The 18,200-nt window shown below is 46.3% G+C and overlaps 1 protein-coding gene across 1 annotated transcript; it reads right to left on the minus strand.

Moving 5' to 3' along the window:
• Positions 1–6,040: 6,040 nt before the first annotated feature.
• Positions 6,041–17,361, minus strand: LOC130387931 (uncharacterized). Its single transcript, XM_056597224.1, has 7 exons — positions 17,242–17,361; positions 16,640–16,740; positions 16,398–16,555; positions 15,556–15,867; positions 14,287–14,528; positions 12,716–13,159; positions 6,041–6,046 (listed from the first exon to the last, which is right to left on the minus strand). The coding sequence occupies exons 1-7, from the start codon at positions 17,359–17,361 to the stop codon at positions 6,041–6,043; spliced, it is 1,383 nt and encodes a 460-aa protein (XP_056453199.1).
• Positions 17,362–18,200: the final 839 nt, after the last annotated feature.

The following is an 18,200-nucleotide window of genomic DNA, read 5'->3' on the forward strand; positions in this document are numbered from 1 at the left end:
GTATATATATATATACAGAGGTTAAATTGGGCCGGGGCTGTCCGGGGCGGAGCCCCGGCACATAAGCGGCCGGGTCTGGAGTTCTGCGCAGCAGATCAGCTCCAGCCGAATTTTTGGCAGTCTGCCTAGGCCCATCACAAGCAATGTTGTCCTACTCATTTACAACTTTTCCATTGCAAATCTATGTTGTTTTAAAACACAATTCTAAATAATGGAGTAGGGATAGGCTGGCCTAGACATCTGGAGCAAGTTTGAGACGTAGGCATATCGCGCACGAAACTTGCGCAGCAGCGCCTCCTCCCCCCAGATCAGACAACACAACGTCAAATCATTCTAACGGTCATCATCAGACATAATTATCGTAGTAGACAGGTGAATGGCGAGGTAAGAGAAACTAAATTAAAGGTGCGAAAGAGGTCGATCATCACCAATAGTCTAATATCATTAGATATGGGCTTGCATTTTCATTAAGCAGGAAAAATTAACCTTAGACATGCAGGGATAGCTGCTACTGAGTATGTCAAATGGCAAGCGCTAGTTAAAAAGAACAATGCTGCTAATTCTAAATGATTTAGCAAAGTAGTCTAATGCGATCTCCGAATCACATTTCTCAATTCCTAGCTGGATGAATTTCAAACTTATTTGTATCTATGAATTGCAGTGCATTGCCTAGGCTATTTGTGAGTACAGTAGGTCCTGTGATTTAATGTTTGCATATAGGCTACACAGCAGGTTAGATTTAAAAGCCCGCGTAACATGATGGTGACGTAGCCTATCGGCTAGCCTTTAGAAAAAGATAGCTTCATTCATCATTCATCATTCATTCATATCAAAAGTGTTTTATTTAAAGACGTTTGATTACATCATTATATAATATGAACCATTTTAAAATACATTCTATCTACTTCTTAACTTAGGGTGAAAGTCAACAAGTGAACATTTCAGAGATAAAAGGTAAACATGAGTGGAACAAAGAGGAGGAAGCTTACAGATTTCTTCAAAAGGTGGGCAGCTGCTATCCAAGACATAATTTGAAATAATTAAGCTAGGCCCGTGGCAGAAGTCACTTGTACCCACGCTGTGATTTGTTGCTAGATCTTTTCATCCTGATAGTGTGTCTGTCATGTCTTAAGTGCTGTCTCTTCCTCCACTAAACTAAAATGCAGAGTTGAACAGAACAGGGATGAGGATGGAGCTGAGGGCAGAGGAGATGAGGCTGGACAGGGCAGAGGAGATGAGGCTGGACAGGGCAGAGGAGGTGAGGCGGGACAGGGCAGAGGAGCTGAGGATGGACAGGGCAGAGATGAGGACACTGAGGGCAGAGGAGCTGAGGATGGACCGGGCAGAGGAGCTGAGGATGGACCGGGCAGAGATGAGGACACTGAGGGCAGAGGAGCTGAGGATGGACAGGGCAGAGGAGCTGAGGATGGACGGGCAGAGGAGCTGAGGATGGACAGGGCAGAGGAGCTGAGGATGGACCGGGCAGAGGAGCTGAGGATGGACAGGGCAGAGGAGCTGAGGATGGACCGGGCAGAGGAGCTGAGGATGGACCGGGCAGAGGAGCTGAGGATGGACCGGGCAGAGATGAGGACACTGAGGGCAGAGGAGCTGAGATGACCGGGCAGAGATGAGGACACTGAGGGCAAGGAGCTGAGGATGGACCGGGCAGAGGAGCTGAGGATGGACAGGGCAGAGGAGCTGGAGATGGACCGGCAGAGGAGCTGAGGATGGACCGGGCAGAGGAGCTGAGGAGGACGGGCCAGCGGAGCGAGGATGGGACAGGGCAGAGATAAGGACACTGAGGGCAGAGGAGCTGAGGATGGACGGCAGAGATGAGGACAACTGAGGGCGAGAGGAGAGTGAGGAGGGACAGGGCAGAGGAGCGAGGACTGGACTGAGGGCAGAGGAGCTGAGGATGGACAGGGCAGAGTATGAGACACTGAGGGCAGAGGAGCTGAGGATGGACAGGGCAGAGATGACGAGGCACTGGACCGGGCAGAGAGCTGAGGATGGACAGGGCAGAGATGAGGACACTGAGGGCATAGGAGGCTGAGGCGGGCGTCATCCTTTTCTTTCTCTTTTCAGTGCCAGATTCATGTTGCTCTTACTTGGCACCGGGTCAAAATACTTCGTCTTTTCGTTTTGGTAACCGTTTAAAAATTCAGCTTGATACGGGCGTATCTTCTTCTTTTCTGATTAATGGCAGGTCATATGTCACATGTATGGGTATCAATTGGGAACGGGAGTTGAACTGAAGACTGTGTACCATTTCAGGAAGGAGGGGAGGGGGGGGTATAGGTCAACACATCGAATTTGCCCAAATTGAGTAATAGGGTACACAATTAAGAAAAAAAACAACGGTGGGGCTTGTTCATAACAAATTTATATAATTTCTTTAATGTACTAATATAACGACTATCATGGATTTTTTTTTTTTGCCAACCTTTATTTTGGCTCTGCGTACTCTGCGTATGGGAGCGGCGGCCCACTCCGGATCAGAGCCCCCCCACATAGAAAATCCCAATTTAACCACTGTATGTATATATATATATATATATACATATATATATATATATATAGATATATATATATATATACTATACTATATATATATATATATTATAATATACATAATCTCAGAATCAGAATCAGAATCAAGAAATACTTTAGTGATCCCCGGGTGGAAATTGTTGTTCCAGGTGCTCCATACAATATAAATATAAATATAAATACCCTACAAGCTAACCCTACAAGCATAGAATGATAAGATAAGATTATGAATAAATAAATAGATAAATAAATAAATAAAATACAATAAAAATAAAATAAAAGTAAGAAGTGGACATCTCTTAGTTGGTATATATATATATATATATATATATATATATATATATATAAAGATTCTTATTTTACTTGATTAAGGAGGATGATGGTGGACATTTGGGTCAAAGGTCGGGTGGGTAGATGTTTTGGTTTCGGTAGCCACCTTAATATTCGTACACTTTAAAAAGGTGATTAGGATCTGCATTATGACGTATTAGCTGAGCTCATAGACACATGACATTGTACACATTCAGCATTGATTATGCCATAACGATGTTACTCCTTTCAAAGTCCAGCTCAGAAGAAACTGCAGTGTAAATATTCCAACAAATGTGTGTGCTTCTTTGTGGTGTGCGTGCATGCATGTACGTTAGAGCATGTGTTATGATTGTGTGTGTGTAAGACATTTTAAAGAGAGTGCCTTTTAGTTTCCGGCTCCGTTTAAAGGTCGCTTAACATCCATAAGGGGCGGGGGGATGTATGAAATCATCTTCTACACACACACACACACAGCATGTGTGTGGTGTGTGTGCTGTGTGGTGTGTTGTCAAGAGTACGCTTAGTGTGTGTGTGTCTGTCGTGTGTGTATGTGTGTGGTGTGTGTGTGTGTGTGTGTGTGTGTGTGTGTGTGTGTGTGTGTGTGTGTGTGTGTCAAGAGGACGGTTGTGTGTGTGGTTGCGTGTGTGTGTGTGTCAAGAGTAGGCTTTAGTGAGTTTGTGTGTGTGTGTGTGTGTGTGTGTGTGTGTGTCAAGAGTACGCTTTAGTGAGTGTGTGTGTGTGTGTGTGTGTGTGTGTGTGTCTTAAGAGTATGCTTCAGTGTGTGTGTGTGTGTGTGTGTGTGTGCGTGTAAGTGCATGTGTGTGTGTGTGTGTGTGTGTGTCAAGACTAGGCTTTAGAGTGAGTGAGTGAGCTGAGTGAGTGAGTGATTGTGTGTCTGTGTTTGTGTGTGCATCCCGTGTCCTGTTCAAGCATTTTGTGTGTGTGTTTGTGTGTGCAACATGTTGTAGTGTCGTGTGATGTGTGCACAGACCTGAGCTGCCGCCCGGGACTCTCTTCAGGTGGTGGGGGTCCCGGGGGATGCCGTCCAGGTGGTGGTGGGACTCGGACCACATGCAGAGCTCCCTGGTGTTGGGGCCCCCCAGGGGGACGGCCAGCCTCCACCCCCCGCGCCGGGACCCCAGCCCCGTGGTCTGGGGGGGGGGGACCAACCAAGGATCCTGTTAGGGGCTGATCGTGGTCCCACGTCGACGCAGCCCAAGAGGGTCTACGGACCCCTCACGTCCCTCGCGGACCCTCCTTGCGTCCACAGCAAGGGCCTGACGCGCGCCTCCCCGATACGTTAACCCTCCGTCGAGGCGACACAGCAGCGAGGGCTGTGATTGGTCCGCTCACTAAAAGCCGCCGCAGAACCGAAGCAGGTTCACGACTGCCTGGAAGCGTCTGCGGGTTCATCGTTGCGTCGATGTGGAACCATAATCAGAGCCCTTTAGAGCCGGTGGCTAATAAGCAATAGCATTGACCCCTCTCATGTAGGGGGCGGACCGCAGAGACACTCAAAGCCCGTACCCTGCAGGGCGAAGCACTCCTGGACGGAGAGGGGCGCCCCCAGGAGGGGGGGGGGGGGGGGGGTCGGCCAGGACCTCCTCCCCTCCGGTCTCCTCCTCCATCATGTGACCACAGCCACAGCCCGACGAATTACAGTTTGCAATTCGTAAACACAGAGAAAGAGAGAGATTTGATTTAGATTTTTCAAAAAACACTTTTTTTTACAATCAACCGAGAGTACAACTACATCAGGAAATGTGCTATTTGTTCAGTCTTTACAAAATGTTGGTTTATCCAACAAAATCCTGTGCAAAGTGCAACTCATCATTTTCAACAAAGCAAATAATATTATTGTAACACCAGCGCTGTTAAAAGCATCTACATCCCCAAACGCCTTATAAAACGTATACTCCAGCCAGACTCTGGCTCTGAGATGAGATAACAACGGTCTTGGGGAACAAACAGCCGTTACCGTTATCAAAGACATCCGACGACTCGTTGGAACAGCCAGAGCTAAAGTCCCTCAGGCCCGTTTCGTCATTCCTCTCCTCTCTGTTTCAGTCGAGCTATCGTTCACCAGCTCCACTGCACTGAGGCCTTCAGCAGCTTTTGTGAGAGACAGCATAGAGGAGGTGGACCCCCGACGCGGTCACCTTCAAACAACGGTCTCTCCTTCAATTCCAGACGACCCAGGACAGCGTCCATTGGGCTCCGGGGACGGGGGTTAAGGCTTATTCATTGGAGGCTTCTTTTATGTTAAAGGATGGTATGGATGTGTGAATGGTTTTACTATGTCTTATTTATCTTTATTTATTCCTATTTATTAATTAATTTCAACTATTTTGCACTTATCTGCCAAGCACTTATCTTTACCCTGTGTGTTTTTAATACTTCTTGCATGATTTTACCATGTTTTATGCTTTTACCGATGTTTTTTATAATATATATATGCATATGTGTGTGTGCAATTTTGGGGTTCCTTTATTTTTCACCCATGACTTCTACTGAGATTGCAGTGTGCTCCTTTTTATTCCTATATTTGTATAAATGCGCATGATTCACTATTAATGAGAGGATGTGTATGGATGGGTCTGGATGCGTGTGTGTGTGTGTGTGTGTGTGTGTGTGTGTGTGTGTGTGTGTGAGTGTGTGTGTGTGTGTGTGTCTTGTTTTGCCCTCTACCCCCAGCACCTTGCCAGGGTTGACAGATGGTATAAACTCCTCTCCATCAAACCACGCAGACGAGAAGTTGCAGTTCACTCTTTATGGTGAGGTGAAGTAGGGTAAAACGGAAGTGGAAATGGAATGGAAATGGAAGTACAGCATTTCAGTATGAGAATGACAGAATGCTGTAAAATTAGCTTAGCTACTAAGTTAGCTTGCTAACGTAAGAATATCCATCCATCTAATTTGTTTACAAAGTTTCCTTCATCTCATTATACATCAAACCCCCTTAACATATCAATACAGATAACGTACCAACGATGCTTACAAAGGCCAACTTGAAACCAGAGGAGACGCAATTATGAAGACGAGTGTGAGTACCATGCTTTCCGATCAAGTGAATGTAGTGTAATGGAGTGCAAGGAATGCATATCAGAACGTGTTCCAGAAAAATACCAAAGTTCGCCAGTAGATGGCATCACAGGACCATCAATAGACTGAATTACACTCAAGACTGAATTACACAGGAGAAAACATACATGTAACAGAACACATGTGTTTATATATATATATATATAATATATATATATATATATATATATATATTTATATCTATATACTCCTATGCGTGTGTGTGCGGGCGGGGTCCTCAGATCCCCCCTTTTATTTACTCTGATGTACTTTTCATCCTTTCCAATAGAAGTGTGTTTCTATGGGCCCGTTGGCTGTGTCACCGGTCAGCAGTTACCAGGGACCGTCCTGCCGTCGCCTCTACCCACCACGGGACCACCACCCTCTCCCGGCTACCCACCACGGGACCACCACCGTCACCGTCAGCTGGAGGCCTACCTACACCAATCGCACCAACACCACACAGCCACACTACCACGCACACAACAGACGCACGCTACCCTCCCACACCTACATCCCGTTATAGACCCCCCCAGCCTTCAGTATAGACCCCCACACACCCACCATCACCACAATAGACCCACACACACATATCAAACCACAGAACACACCAGACCCACACCAACACACCCACACACACAACCAGTCAGACCACAAAGACCACCTCCACCATCCACCCGTCCACTCCTCCCACCACCACCACCAACACACACCCGGTGTTGGTGTCCAACACATTGCACCAGATGGCCCAACCCGTGGAAAAGACAAAGTATATTTTAAAATACTCCAGGCCCTGCACCACAGGGACACAGCGGACAGAGCGGTGTCCACCGGGAACTCCCCAGGGGATGTTACGACAGGTTCCACAAATGATCACACTTCATCAAACCCATCACCCACAGACACCACATCACAAAGAAATAATGACAACACCAACACCTGGATGCACAATGACATGTAGATCCTAAAAGAACACTACACACACACAATAGACCAATTCACACAAACACCCCAGCCCACCAACACACTCTCACTTAAGACCGCTACCAACCGGGCACACAAGAGATTGGCCACAGACTATTACCCCACCACCTTACATCAACTAGAACACACACTACTTCCATACACCGTCCGCCCCTCACTCACCACTCATTACCAACCCACACCCCCTCAACCTACTCCCCCCCTCCCCCATACCGACCAGTCCCCATACCACCCCACCTCGAGCCTGGACCTCCCCCTCACCGACACCTCCACAGCCCACACTCAGCCACACAGATCCCCCCCCTCCCCCCTCTCACCTCCCCGCCCCTGGAAGACGGTTAACTATTGAACACGTTAGCATCGTTCATTTTTGTTATTTAACACCCACACAAACACACACACACACGCACACACCCACACGCACACACACACGCACAGTTCTGGGAAGTCTAATTCAGTCACTGTGGTGAAAGGATGAATTAGGTTGTACAAACCTACCTTGAAGGAACCTTTCATTATGTGTCCATTCAGTGGGTTGGGTTGGTGTTGGGTCTCTTTCCTCTTTTCGCCTGCTTGTTGTGGTGTGTTGAGCACCAAAGGCTCTTCAACCATTCAACACCTCCGCCACACACACACACACACACACACACACACCACACACACACACACACACACACCACACACACACACACACACACACACACACACACACACACACACACACACACACACACACACACCTGTGTCTCCTTCACCCTAATCCTGTTGGTCAGAAGGTGAACTGCACCGAGATGGATTCACCGCCTCTTGGTTAAAGGTTGTATTAGCGATTCTGGTTGCCCTGACTTCCATTGCGAGATTCCAAAAAAACAGAGCCAGCTAGCCCCTCCCTCCTATGTTTTGAAAATGATCATGGACGTGCATTTTCATGAACGTGCATGAAAATGCAAGAGGAATTTGTAGCTACCACTTCGCGTGCACAAGCGCGAAAACACCACAACACCCACCCCTTGTCTGTGACTGGTTGGAACACTGTATATTTTGATTTTGAGGTGTTGGTAGTACCATTTGTTTCTGTGTGCGATCTCGTAGCCTAGGCTGCCTAGAGAGACGCGGTTCTTTGACAGCCTGCTTATGGGACGGGCAGCTAGCGGATCGTGAGGAAGAAGCAGATTAATGTGATACTTTATGTTTCAATCAGAATCGCTGATACAACCTTTAATATGAATAAAATTAGGGCTATCAAATTAACGCGTTAATTTCGATTAATTAATCACAGAAAAAAAACAAAAAAACATTAATCGCACTTCTATAGTGCCCTTTGACCCGGTGCGTCATTTGCGTTGAAACAAATGGAGGCAGACGAGAAGACGCTGCTCGGACCCCGTGCACGGAAAGTTCAAGTTTAAACTCCCGGACGGAACTGTAGACAGCAACACCGTTATCTGCAATCTCTGTAGTAAGGAATTTTCCTATCACCGGAGTTCATCAACCCTTAAATATCAACTCAACGCAAAACGTTTGGTAGCAAGCTCGCAGGTACGAGCTGCCACTGCCCCTGAAGCTGGCGCTAGCCAGCCAGCCTAGTCAAGACACACTCAGACTGAGATGCATTGAATCTTGAGTGTAGATGGAAATGCTATTAATTTGATCTTAATATGTTAATGAAAGGCATGTTTTAAATAAAAGAGACATTTATCTTTAAAGTCTATTATGTGAATTATTCATTGAAGGTCACGAGGGAGACCGGGGAGGGAGGGAGACGGGGGAGGGGGGAGACGGGAGAGAGAAAGAGAGACAGAGAGAGATTGTCCGGAGGCCGTCTGTCCTGTGCATATAATACAACGTGGGCCTAAATAGAGTGAGTAATACAATAACATTTAATGTTTTATTTATAATTTCTGATTAATATATTATTATTCTTAAGGCACTGACGTGTGTCCCGATAGGACTCACTGTATTGATGCACACTAGCCGTTCAAGATCACTCCAGAATCATGCTGTGACACCATGCTGTCACAAGGCCACCATATAATTTCTTGTGTGCTTACATATATCTTACGATAAGGTAAATTGGTTACCTTATAACTTCTTGTGTGCTTACATATATCCTAAGATAAGGTAAATTGGTTGCCTTATAACTTTTTGTGTGCTTACATATATCTTATGATAAAGAAAATTGGTTTCTTTATAACTTCTTGTGTACCTCTTATATCTAATGAAAAAGTAAATTGCTTACTTTAGATATTCTTATGTGTTAAAATTGTGTGCCTTAAAATGTCTTACCATAGAGCCAACTGGTTACATTATATACCCTTTTTTATGTAGTAAATTGATTTGTTAAACATATCTCCTTGTTGAGAAACATTGGAGGAATACAAAGAACATGTGTCCCTTTAGACCCCATGATGTATGAACACTCGGCGCGTGATAGCATGTGCACAACTTCAAGCTTCTTGTGTTGCCCCTCGGGCAAAATAAGGGAAACTCCGGAACGTTTATCAAAGGATCTTTTGTTATCAGGAGAGTAAAGCAGGGAAATCTGCAGAGAAAGCTCACTCGTTCTTTTTGGTTCTTCTGCTGCTGGTGGTGTCGTGTGTTCTCCTCTGCTCTGCCCTGCTCTCCTGCTTCCAAAAAAACTGTGGCCTTCATAGCAATAGATTTTCATCTTAGGGACTCTGACACCGTAGCGCTCGGATTCAGACTCTATTTTTTTTTTTAGTTTAGATTTAGAAATCAACCTCAAGTGTTTCGCGCTGGGAGAACGTTGGTGACTCAGTTTTAGAAACCCAACCTCGGGCCCCACCCGGGAGCGCGTTGGTACTTAGGGATCCAACCTCAAGGGCCTCTTGGGAGAACGTTGGTACTTTTGATAGGAATCCTCTTTAGCACTAGCTTAGTCTCAAGCGTGATTAACTCAACAAAGGCAACTCTCGGGTCGTGCGGTTGTACTGGGGCACGAGAGTTGCGTCAACGTTAAAACCTGGGCTCCACTTGGGAAACGTTGTTAAAAAACTTAGTTTTAGAAACCCAACCCTGGGCCCCACCCGGGAGATCTTTTGGTACTTAGACTTAGAAACCCAACCCTGGGCCCCACCTGGGAGAACGTTTGGTACTTAGACTTAGAAAGCCAACCTCAGGCTCGTTGGTATTTTTAATAGGCCATTCTTCATCTATATTCTTCTTCTTTACTGTCTTTCTTTTCAAATCTATACTCAGTTGTAAAAGTGATTGTGTTTATTGGACCTAAGAATAAATCTACCTGACTACATTTGTAGTAGGTAAACTCAATCGTTCGAGTCCTTTTCCTGTCGACTCCTCGACACAGGCAAAGCCGAACGACACGCTCTCCCAGCTGATCCCCTCACGGTAAGTGGCGCATTGTACAAGCAATGGTTGAGTTGTGACTGACGTGTATAGGGGGGTGACAAGGCAAAAAGATACATCATCATTTCGTATTAACTATTATTATTTCGAGAGACTTTGGTCCCGCTAAAACGGACGGGTCTGAATTCGTATTAAAAGTAAACTGTTGTGAAGGGACTTAACAGAGTGACCTGGTCGGACCGGATTAAGACTGAGCCGAGCCGGACCGAGCGCCTCCGTGAAACCGACGATTCACGGAAACAAGCGGGCTCGACCTGGGTTGGTCCCGGGGAGCGTACGTGCGACACCCAGACTCACACACACAAAACACAAAGCACACCCCTGTGGAGCAGTGTGTGTGTGTCGTACGCGATCGTTCCTATAAATCACCGCGAGTGCGGTGCCAACACTCGACAGCACTTATGGAAGCATTATTCGCTAATAAAACAAAAATCATCGGCTGAACACACGAGAACATTCAGTTGGATCCACTGAGTTGTTTATTACAATTATGCTTCATTAACAAATAAGACAGAAAAATAGTCCCTTACATGTGCACAATAAACACGGGGACTAAAACAATAGAAGCAGCAGACTTTACAAACATCAACAGGTGAGCACGTATCTTTAATAACTGAACATGTTCTGCGGCCGCTTGCTTCCCAACAAAACACAAAAAATCAAGATTCAGTTTAAAGTCATTTACAACATGCAACATTATCCCAAAGAGACACTGAGGCACCCCCCCCCCCAAAACAAAACCCAGGGAGGAGGTCCGGGAATAATATCGGAAAAACATTTGTTGTTCTATTAATAATTTCTGATTAATATAGACAGAGAGATTGTCCGGCCGTCTGTCTGTGGTTTCTTTCTACAACTGACAAAGAGACACTGAGGCACCCCCCCCAAAACGAAACCCAGGGAGGAGGTCCCAGAATAAAATCGGAATAACATTTAATGTATTATTTATAATTTCTGATTAATATATTATCATTCTTAAGGCACTTATGGAAGCATTATTCACTAATAAAACAAGAAATCATCGACTGAACACACGAGAACATTCAGTTGGATCCACTGAGTTGTTTATTACAATTATGCTTCATTAACAAATAAGACAGAAAAATAGTCCCTTACATGTACACAATAAACACGAGGACTAAAACAATAGAAGCAGCAGACTTTACAAATCATCAACAGGTGAGCACGTATCTTTAATAACTGAACATGTTCTGCGGCCGTTTGGTTCCGAAAAATCAAAATTCAGTCTTAAGTAATCCACAACATGCAACACTATGCCATAAACCTCTTGGTTATTATGAATAAAATATAAAATCTGCTTTAAATCAGGTTGTAAATCAGGATTATGATAAAAATGATATCAGAGCCCTTAAGACCAAAATTGGTGCCGTCTGAAATTATACAAACATTGACCATCAATAGGTATTTTATGTACAATTCAAGAGAGATCTTAAGCCTTTTCATGGTTTATCATGCTATACTTCAAAGAGAGAGAGAGAGAGAGAGAGAGAGAGAGAGAGAGAGAGAGAGAGAGAGAGAGAGAGAGAGAGAGAGAGAGAGAGAGAGAGAGAGAGAGAGAGAGAGAGAGAGAGAGAGAGAGAGGGGGAGAGAGCGAGAGACAGAGAGAGAGAGAGAGAGAGAGACACAGAGAGAGAGAGAGAGAGAGAGAGAGACACAGAGAGAGAGAGACACAGAGAGAGAGAGAGATTTTTTTTTTTTTGATTTTTCAAAAACACTTTATTTACAATCAACCGAGAGTACAATACATCAGGAAAAGTGCTTTTTGTTCAGTCTTTAAAAATGATTTGGTTTATCCAACAAAATTCTGTGCAAAGTGCAAATCATCATTTTCAACAAAGCAAATAATATTATTGTAACACCAGCGCTGTTTAAAAGCATCTACATCCCCAATCGCCTTATAAAACTTATACTCCAGCCAGACTCTGGCTCTGACGTTACAGAGGAACACAGGAGGGGCCTCATGCCCTGCTCTGCCCTCCACCTTATTTCTCCGGCTGATGTACACGGCCATTTTCGCTTCTCCTAATAGATAATTTACTAGCTGCCACTTAACAATATTACTTTTTTTGTATCCAGCACCAAAGATAAGAACTTTTTCAGAAAAAAACACATTCAACAGACTAAAAACCAAAGTTAAAAGAGAGAAAAAAACAATGAGTCTCGGGCACTCAGTAAAAATATGGAAAACGGTCTCCCGTAGGCCACAGAACGGACATGTGTTTGAAACAGCAGGATTTAAAACCGAGAGAAAAGTATTTGAGGCGATGGCACCATGTAGTACCCTCCACTGGAGGTCAGCTGTCCGTTTTTTGAGGGGAGGCTTGTATAAAACCCTCCACTGGGGATGGGTCCCCCCCCACCCTGGCCTATTGCTCCATACTGTGGGGGGTCTGCCGCTCAGTCCTTTCTTGTGTATTGCTTTCACAATGTTCTCGTATAATGTAGCCTTGTCGGCCCGGTGCAGGCTGAGCTTGCCCGGGCTGCTGACAGCTAACAGGGGGCCGGTCTCTTCACCTAACGCTGGGCTAAGGATGATGTCTGGAAAAGGGTCCGTGGGGTCTGGTAATGCCTCTCCTCGGGAGTACTTCATGAGGAGGCTCCTCTCCGTCCCACAGAGCTTCTGCCTCCAGAGCTCCAGCAGCTTCTGAGCCACCCTGACCGATCGAATGCCCAGGAGAGAGCCCAGGGCCCCGGCCCCCGTCAGCCCCGGCCCTGCAGCCTCCACCAGCTGCTGCAGGCTCACAGTCTTTGACCTATACAGTGTTGTCAGCAGCCCGGGCGTCACGCTACAGACGTCCAGCCTGCTCCCATGGATCAAAGGCTCCTTTAGAAACCAGTGCAGAGAGTTAAAATTTCACATGTTTATGATTAAAAAGGGCCCAAGACCTAAAAACGCCCTGATAAAAAGGAGGAAGCCCATTCAACTTTAAAAATTTTGAATCAGTTAAAAACAGAGCAGTATCCAGCCCCAATTTACTCACATCTCTGAGAGAGAGAGAGAGAGAGAGAGGAGAGAGAGAGAGAGAGAGAGAGAGAGAGAGGAGAGAGAGAGAGAGAGAGAGAGAGAGAGAGAGAGAGAGAGAGGAGAAGAGAGAGAGAGAGAGAGAGAGAGAGAGAGAGAGAGAGAGACACAGAGAGAGAGAGACACAGAGAGAGAGAGACACAGAGAGAGAGAGAGAGAGAGAAGAGAGAGAGAGACAGAGAGAGAGAGAGAGAGAGAGAGAGAGAGAGAGAGAGAGAGAGAGAGAGAGAGAGAGAGAGAGAGAGAGAGAGAGAGAGAGACACAGAGAGAGAGAGAGAGAGAGAGAGAGAGACACAGAGAGAGAGAGAGAGAGAGAGAGACACAGAGAGAGAGAGAGAGAGAGAGAGACACAGAGAGAGAGAGACAGAGAGAGAGAGAGAGAGAGAGAGAGAGAGAGAGAGAGAGAGAGAGAGAGCGAGAGAGAGCGAGAGAGTGGCCCCTGTATTTACAGGGGCCACGTAAATACCGCTGATGACAGAGCCCAGAGGAGGAGGTCCTTTTTTTCTACAACCGACACAGAGAGGCTGACCCCCCCCCCCTCCCAGTCTACCCCCACCCCCGGGAGGAGGTGTGTGTGCAGGGGCCATGCTCAGTCAGGAGGTCCCTTTTGTTTTCTACAACCGACACAGAGAGGCTGAGGACCCCCACCCCCACCCTACCCACACCCCCGGGAGGAGGTCCTCCTGGGTGAAGGAGGACCAGAAGGTGTGGAGGTGTGTCAGTGTGGCTGAGGACCCTCCTCCACCTGGGGACACTCTGTAGAAGGACAGAGAGCCAGCAGGCCGGTCCAGATACACTCCTACTCTGGTGGAGCCAGCGGGGGGGAGAGGGAGGACTGTCTCTGTACCGTTGTACCGGGCAGAGTAACCACCATCATAACAATCAAGACTCCAGGACTTGTTGTTGTGTCCAAGCCAGCCGTCAACAACCCGTCCTCTCCTTGTGATTCCTCTGTATGTCACTCCTATACCAACCCATCCTTCCCTCTCTACCTCCCAGTAACAGCGGCCAGTCAGAGCCTCTCTACCCAACACCTGCTCCCAGGAGTCAAATCTGTCTGGGTGATCCGGATACGACTGGTCCTCTCCAACCCACGTCACCTTCCTGTTGTCCTCAGACAGAGAGAGTCCTCTGTGGGCCGTGTTGGGGTCCAGTGTGAGGTCACAGGCATCTGAGGGAGAACCAGACATGATGAGCTGCTGAACCGCTCTTCATCCTAATCCTCATCATCATCACTAGCACTGTTCTCCTACACTCTGTGTACATATACATAGATATGAACACATACATACATGTACATATGTCAGGGGTTAATCTAAACCGGGAAATGTTTTAATGTTTCAACCCAGCGCCTCCTTGTCGAAAATTTTAAATTACTTAAAATCTCCCGGAATGGAGAGCGAGCGAGCAAGACCGCGCACAGGAGACAGACGTGCTCCTAACCCCGTTCGCATCTGTGTAGCGAGCGCGCAGCACAACAGAGAGGTAACTGTGCATGAGGCAGTGTGCACGTGGCGCCTCCTGATTGGCCTGGATCGGTAAGTCAACCAATCAGTTTACAGTGTAGGCGGGCTTTTATCTCTTCTCCCGAACCAAATTTATCAGTTCAGTGAATCTGAGAGTGTCTGAGAAGAAATTTAAATAATAAAGATAAAGTGTTCTTCCAGCAGGTTCCCGAAGTACGTGTTTTTTTTTCTATATACATTACTGTATGTAATGTTCTGCATCTATGGTAACTTAGCCATTTTGAGTAATTTGGCCTTACTATACGAGTCAACATACTGGTCCTTCACAAGCCTCAGAATGATCAATTTCTACCTCAAATTTTCAAAAGCTCCGCACCGCCCATAACCCTGCTGATAACGCCCGGGAACCCCCCCTTCCCCTCCTTCCACCCCGCTCGGTCGCTTTGCTCCCTCGCCATGATGTTTTCCCCCTTGTGAATTTTTTCTAGAAAAAACCCTGATATGTACACATACATAGATACACACACCTCAGCAATAACGTTATGAAAACATCGACAACAATATTATGAAAACATCAACAACAATGTTATGAAAACATCAACAACAGTGTTATGAATACACTCATTCATCACTAGTACTGTTCTCCTGAACATGACATGGGGGGGTCATGTGATGATAGTTACACTATTGCTACATCAACAACAAACATCTCTCCTTGGATCCAGGACTTACCAAAGACAAGCAGCTCAGCGCTGTGATTGGCCGTGCCAGCGCTGTTGCTCGCCATGCAGCAGACCGTGTTCACGCCGTACCTCCCACCTCTGACGAAGAGGAAGCCCCTCTCCACCCAGGCCTCTGATTGGTCGTCTGTGCTGTCCCTCACCAGGGGCCTGCCGTTGTGGAGCCACTCTACTGTGGGCTCCGGCGTGCCGCCGGCGTGGCAGGTGTAGCGGGCCGTTTGGCCCACGGGCAACACGTGGGTAGAGGAGTGGAACTCTGTGATGCTGGGGGCCTCCTCCTCCTCCTCCGTGAGCATCACTGAACCTGAAGAAACCAGGAGGAGAGGAGTGATCGTCTACAACACGGATCTAGAGATGCAGCGTCAGACACTCCCTTCACTCTCTCCTAACACCTGTCCACTAGAGGGCGATCCAGGGGATTGACAACCAGTATTCTCACCTGCCTTTTCATACATGATTGAGTATCACAGCAGTGTCTACAAAGATTACCCAGGGAGGGGAAGTCACTCCACAAAGAGATTAACGGGTCAGGGGCGGAGCTTGAAGAGAAGAACGCCAAACCGTTCAGCAGCTCCAATAGAAACTAGTGCAGGTGAACCCAGAAAGGGTTGAACCTTGTGATCTGACCTCACTAGACCACAATAGAAACCTGACCTCAGTAGACCACAATAGAAACCTGACCTCACTAGACCACAATATAAACCTGACCTTGGTAGACCTAAACACATCCAACAACCTTTCAACTCTTAAAGAGTGTATTTACTGTATCTACGGCACAGAGAACAGAAAGGAGGAACCGTTCTCCACTCATGAACACAAACAAAGTCTACGGACCCTCTTTGTTCCGCTCAGCCTCCAGATGATCCAGGTCTAGGACCTTCTCACAGATCCAGTGGTGCAGTCTGTTACACGGCTCTTCAGACCAGCCGTCCTCCCCTGCTACGACGCAGTCTCTTGCTCCGCCGTCATCGCGTGGTTTAACGTGTCTCCAACTGAGAACCACGAGGAGGAGACAGTGGAGGTCAGTCTGTCACTCTCAGAGAAGAGATGCTGCTGAACAGAGTCTTCAGCCTTACCTTGAGGTCATGGGGGTACCATCCACCCACTTGTGGGTCCCCTCTTTCTCTCGATCACTCAGTCCAACCCAGGAAGTATCCATCAATCTGCTGACAAACGCCTGTTTCCAAAGGTAATAGCATCTGTTGTTAGGCAACACAGATGAACACACACACACACACACACAGACACACACACACACACCACACACACACACATACACACGCAGACACACACACACACACACCACACACACACACACACACAGACACACACACACAATCTCTCTCTCTCTCACACAATGTTGCTCTCTCTCTCTCCATCTCTCTCTCTCTCTCTCTCTCTCTCTCTCTCTCTCTCTCTCTCTCTCTCTCCATCTCTCTCTCTCTCTCTCTCTCTCTCTCTCTCTCTCTCTCTCTCTCTCTCTCTCTCTCTCTCTCTCTCTCTCTCTCTCTCTCCATCTCTCTCTCTCTCTCTCTTTCTTAATCACTCACTCACTCACAAAAACAATTGGTTTCTCCCACACGCACGCTCACACACACACACACACACACACACACACACACACACACACACACACACACACACACACACACACACACACACACACACACACACACACCAGTTCTTCTCTGCTGTTGATGACCAGCAGGTCTGCCTTTCTCTTCTGACAGTCTTCTCTACTGGCCCTCCAGCCCTTCTTAGTAGTAGAAACACGGTAGAGACTCTTGTCGTGAAGCATCCAGCCCTGAAGCGTCAATTAATCTGTTGAATGTAAAAGAACATCCTGAACAAACAGAGAACTGCTTATCTTACGGTCTTCGTTACGGACACACAACCCTGAGACCTGACCTTAACAGACCACATAGAAGCATGACCTCAATAGACGACAATAGAAACCTGACCTTAGTAGACCACAATATGAATCACAGAAGCAGAGGGTGTTTTTGAAATGAATGTTAATGACGCGATTGATTTAATAACTTGGATAAAACCCTCACCGAGTTCATCCAGTAAGTGCTCTCTCCCCTCTTTCCAGGGTGACGGTGAGTCTAGGACAGGACAGAGAAATACAGAAGATATGAGCTCTAAAACAGAACAACATCGTCTCTAAGCATCACAGGACCCACAGCCAACCAAACACAAAGTCCATAATTATTAATACTAATAATTAATATTATTAGTATTAATAATATTAATACTAATTAAAATAGCAATAACTACAGTTATCAATATCATTATCGTTGCTATTGTTACAATTATTCATATTAGTAGGCCTAACACAAATTCTAACAAATACAATAATGATCATTATCATTGCTATTATTACAGGTTGAGCGCGCGCATTGCACGCTCAGCCTCTAGTTGTAATTAAACCCATAGCTATAATGTGGAAACCCCAGTCGATAATGTAACACATTTATGAGCACATAATATAATTACATTTTACCTATAATATTACAACGTATAACATTTAGGTTCAGCTATAACGTAATGAAACAAGCATAATAATTTCCTCTCTACGTTATGAAGCAAGCATCTTTTGCCCGCCAACGGAGCTTCATGCCAATTCATTGTGAA

This window comes from Gadus chalcogrammus, chromosome 8 (assembly GCF_026213295.1).
Source record: "Gadus chalcogrammus isolate NIFS_2021 chromosome 8, NIFS_Gcha_1.0, whole genome shotgun sequence".
Classification (NCBI taxonomy): domain Eukaryota; kingdom Metazoa; phylum Chordata; class Actinopteri; order Gadiformes; family Gadidae; genus Gadus; species Gadus chalcogrammus.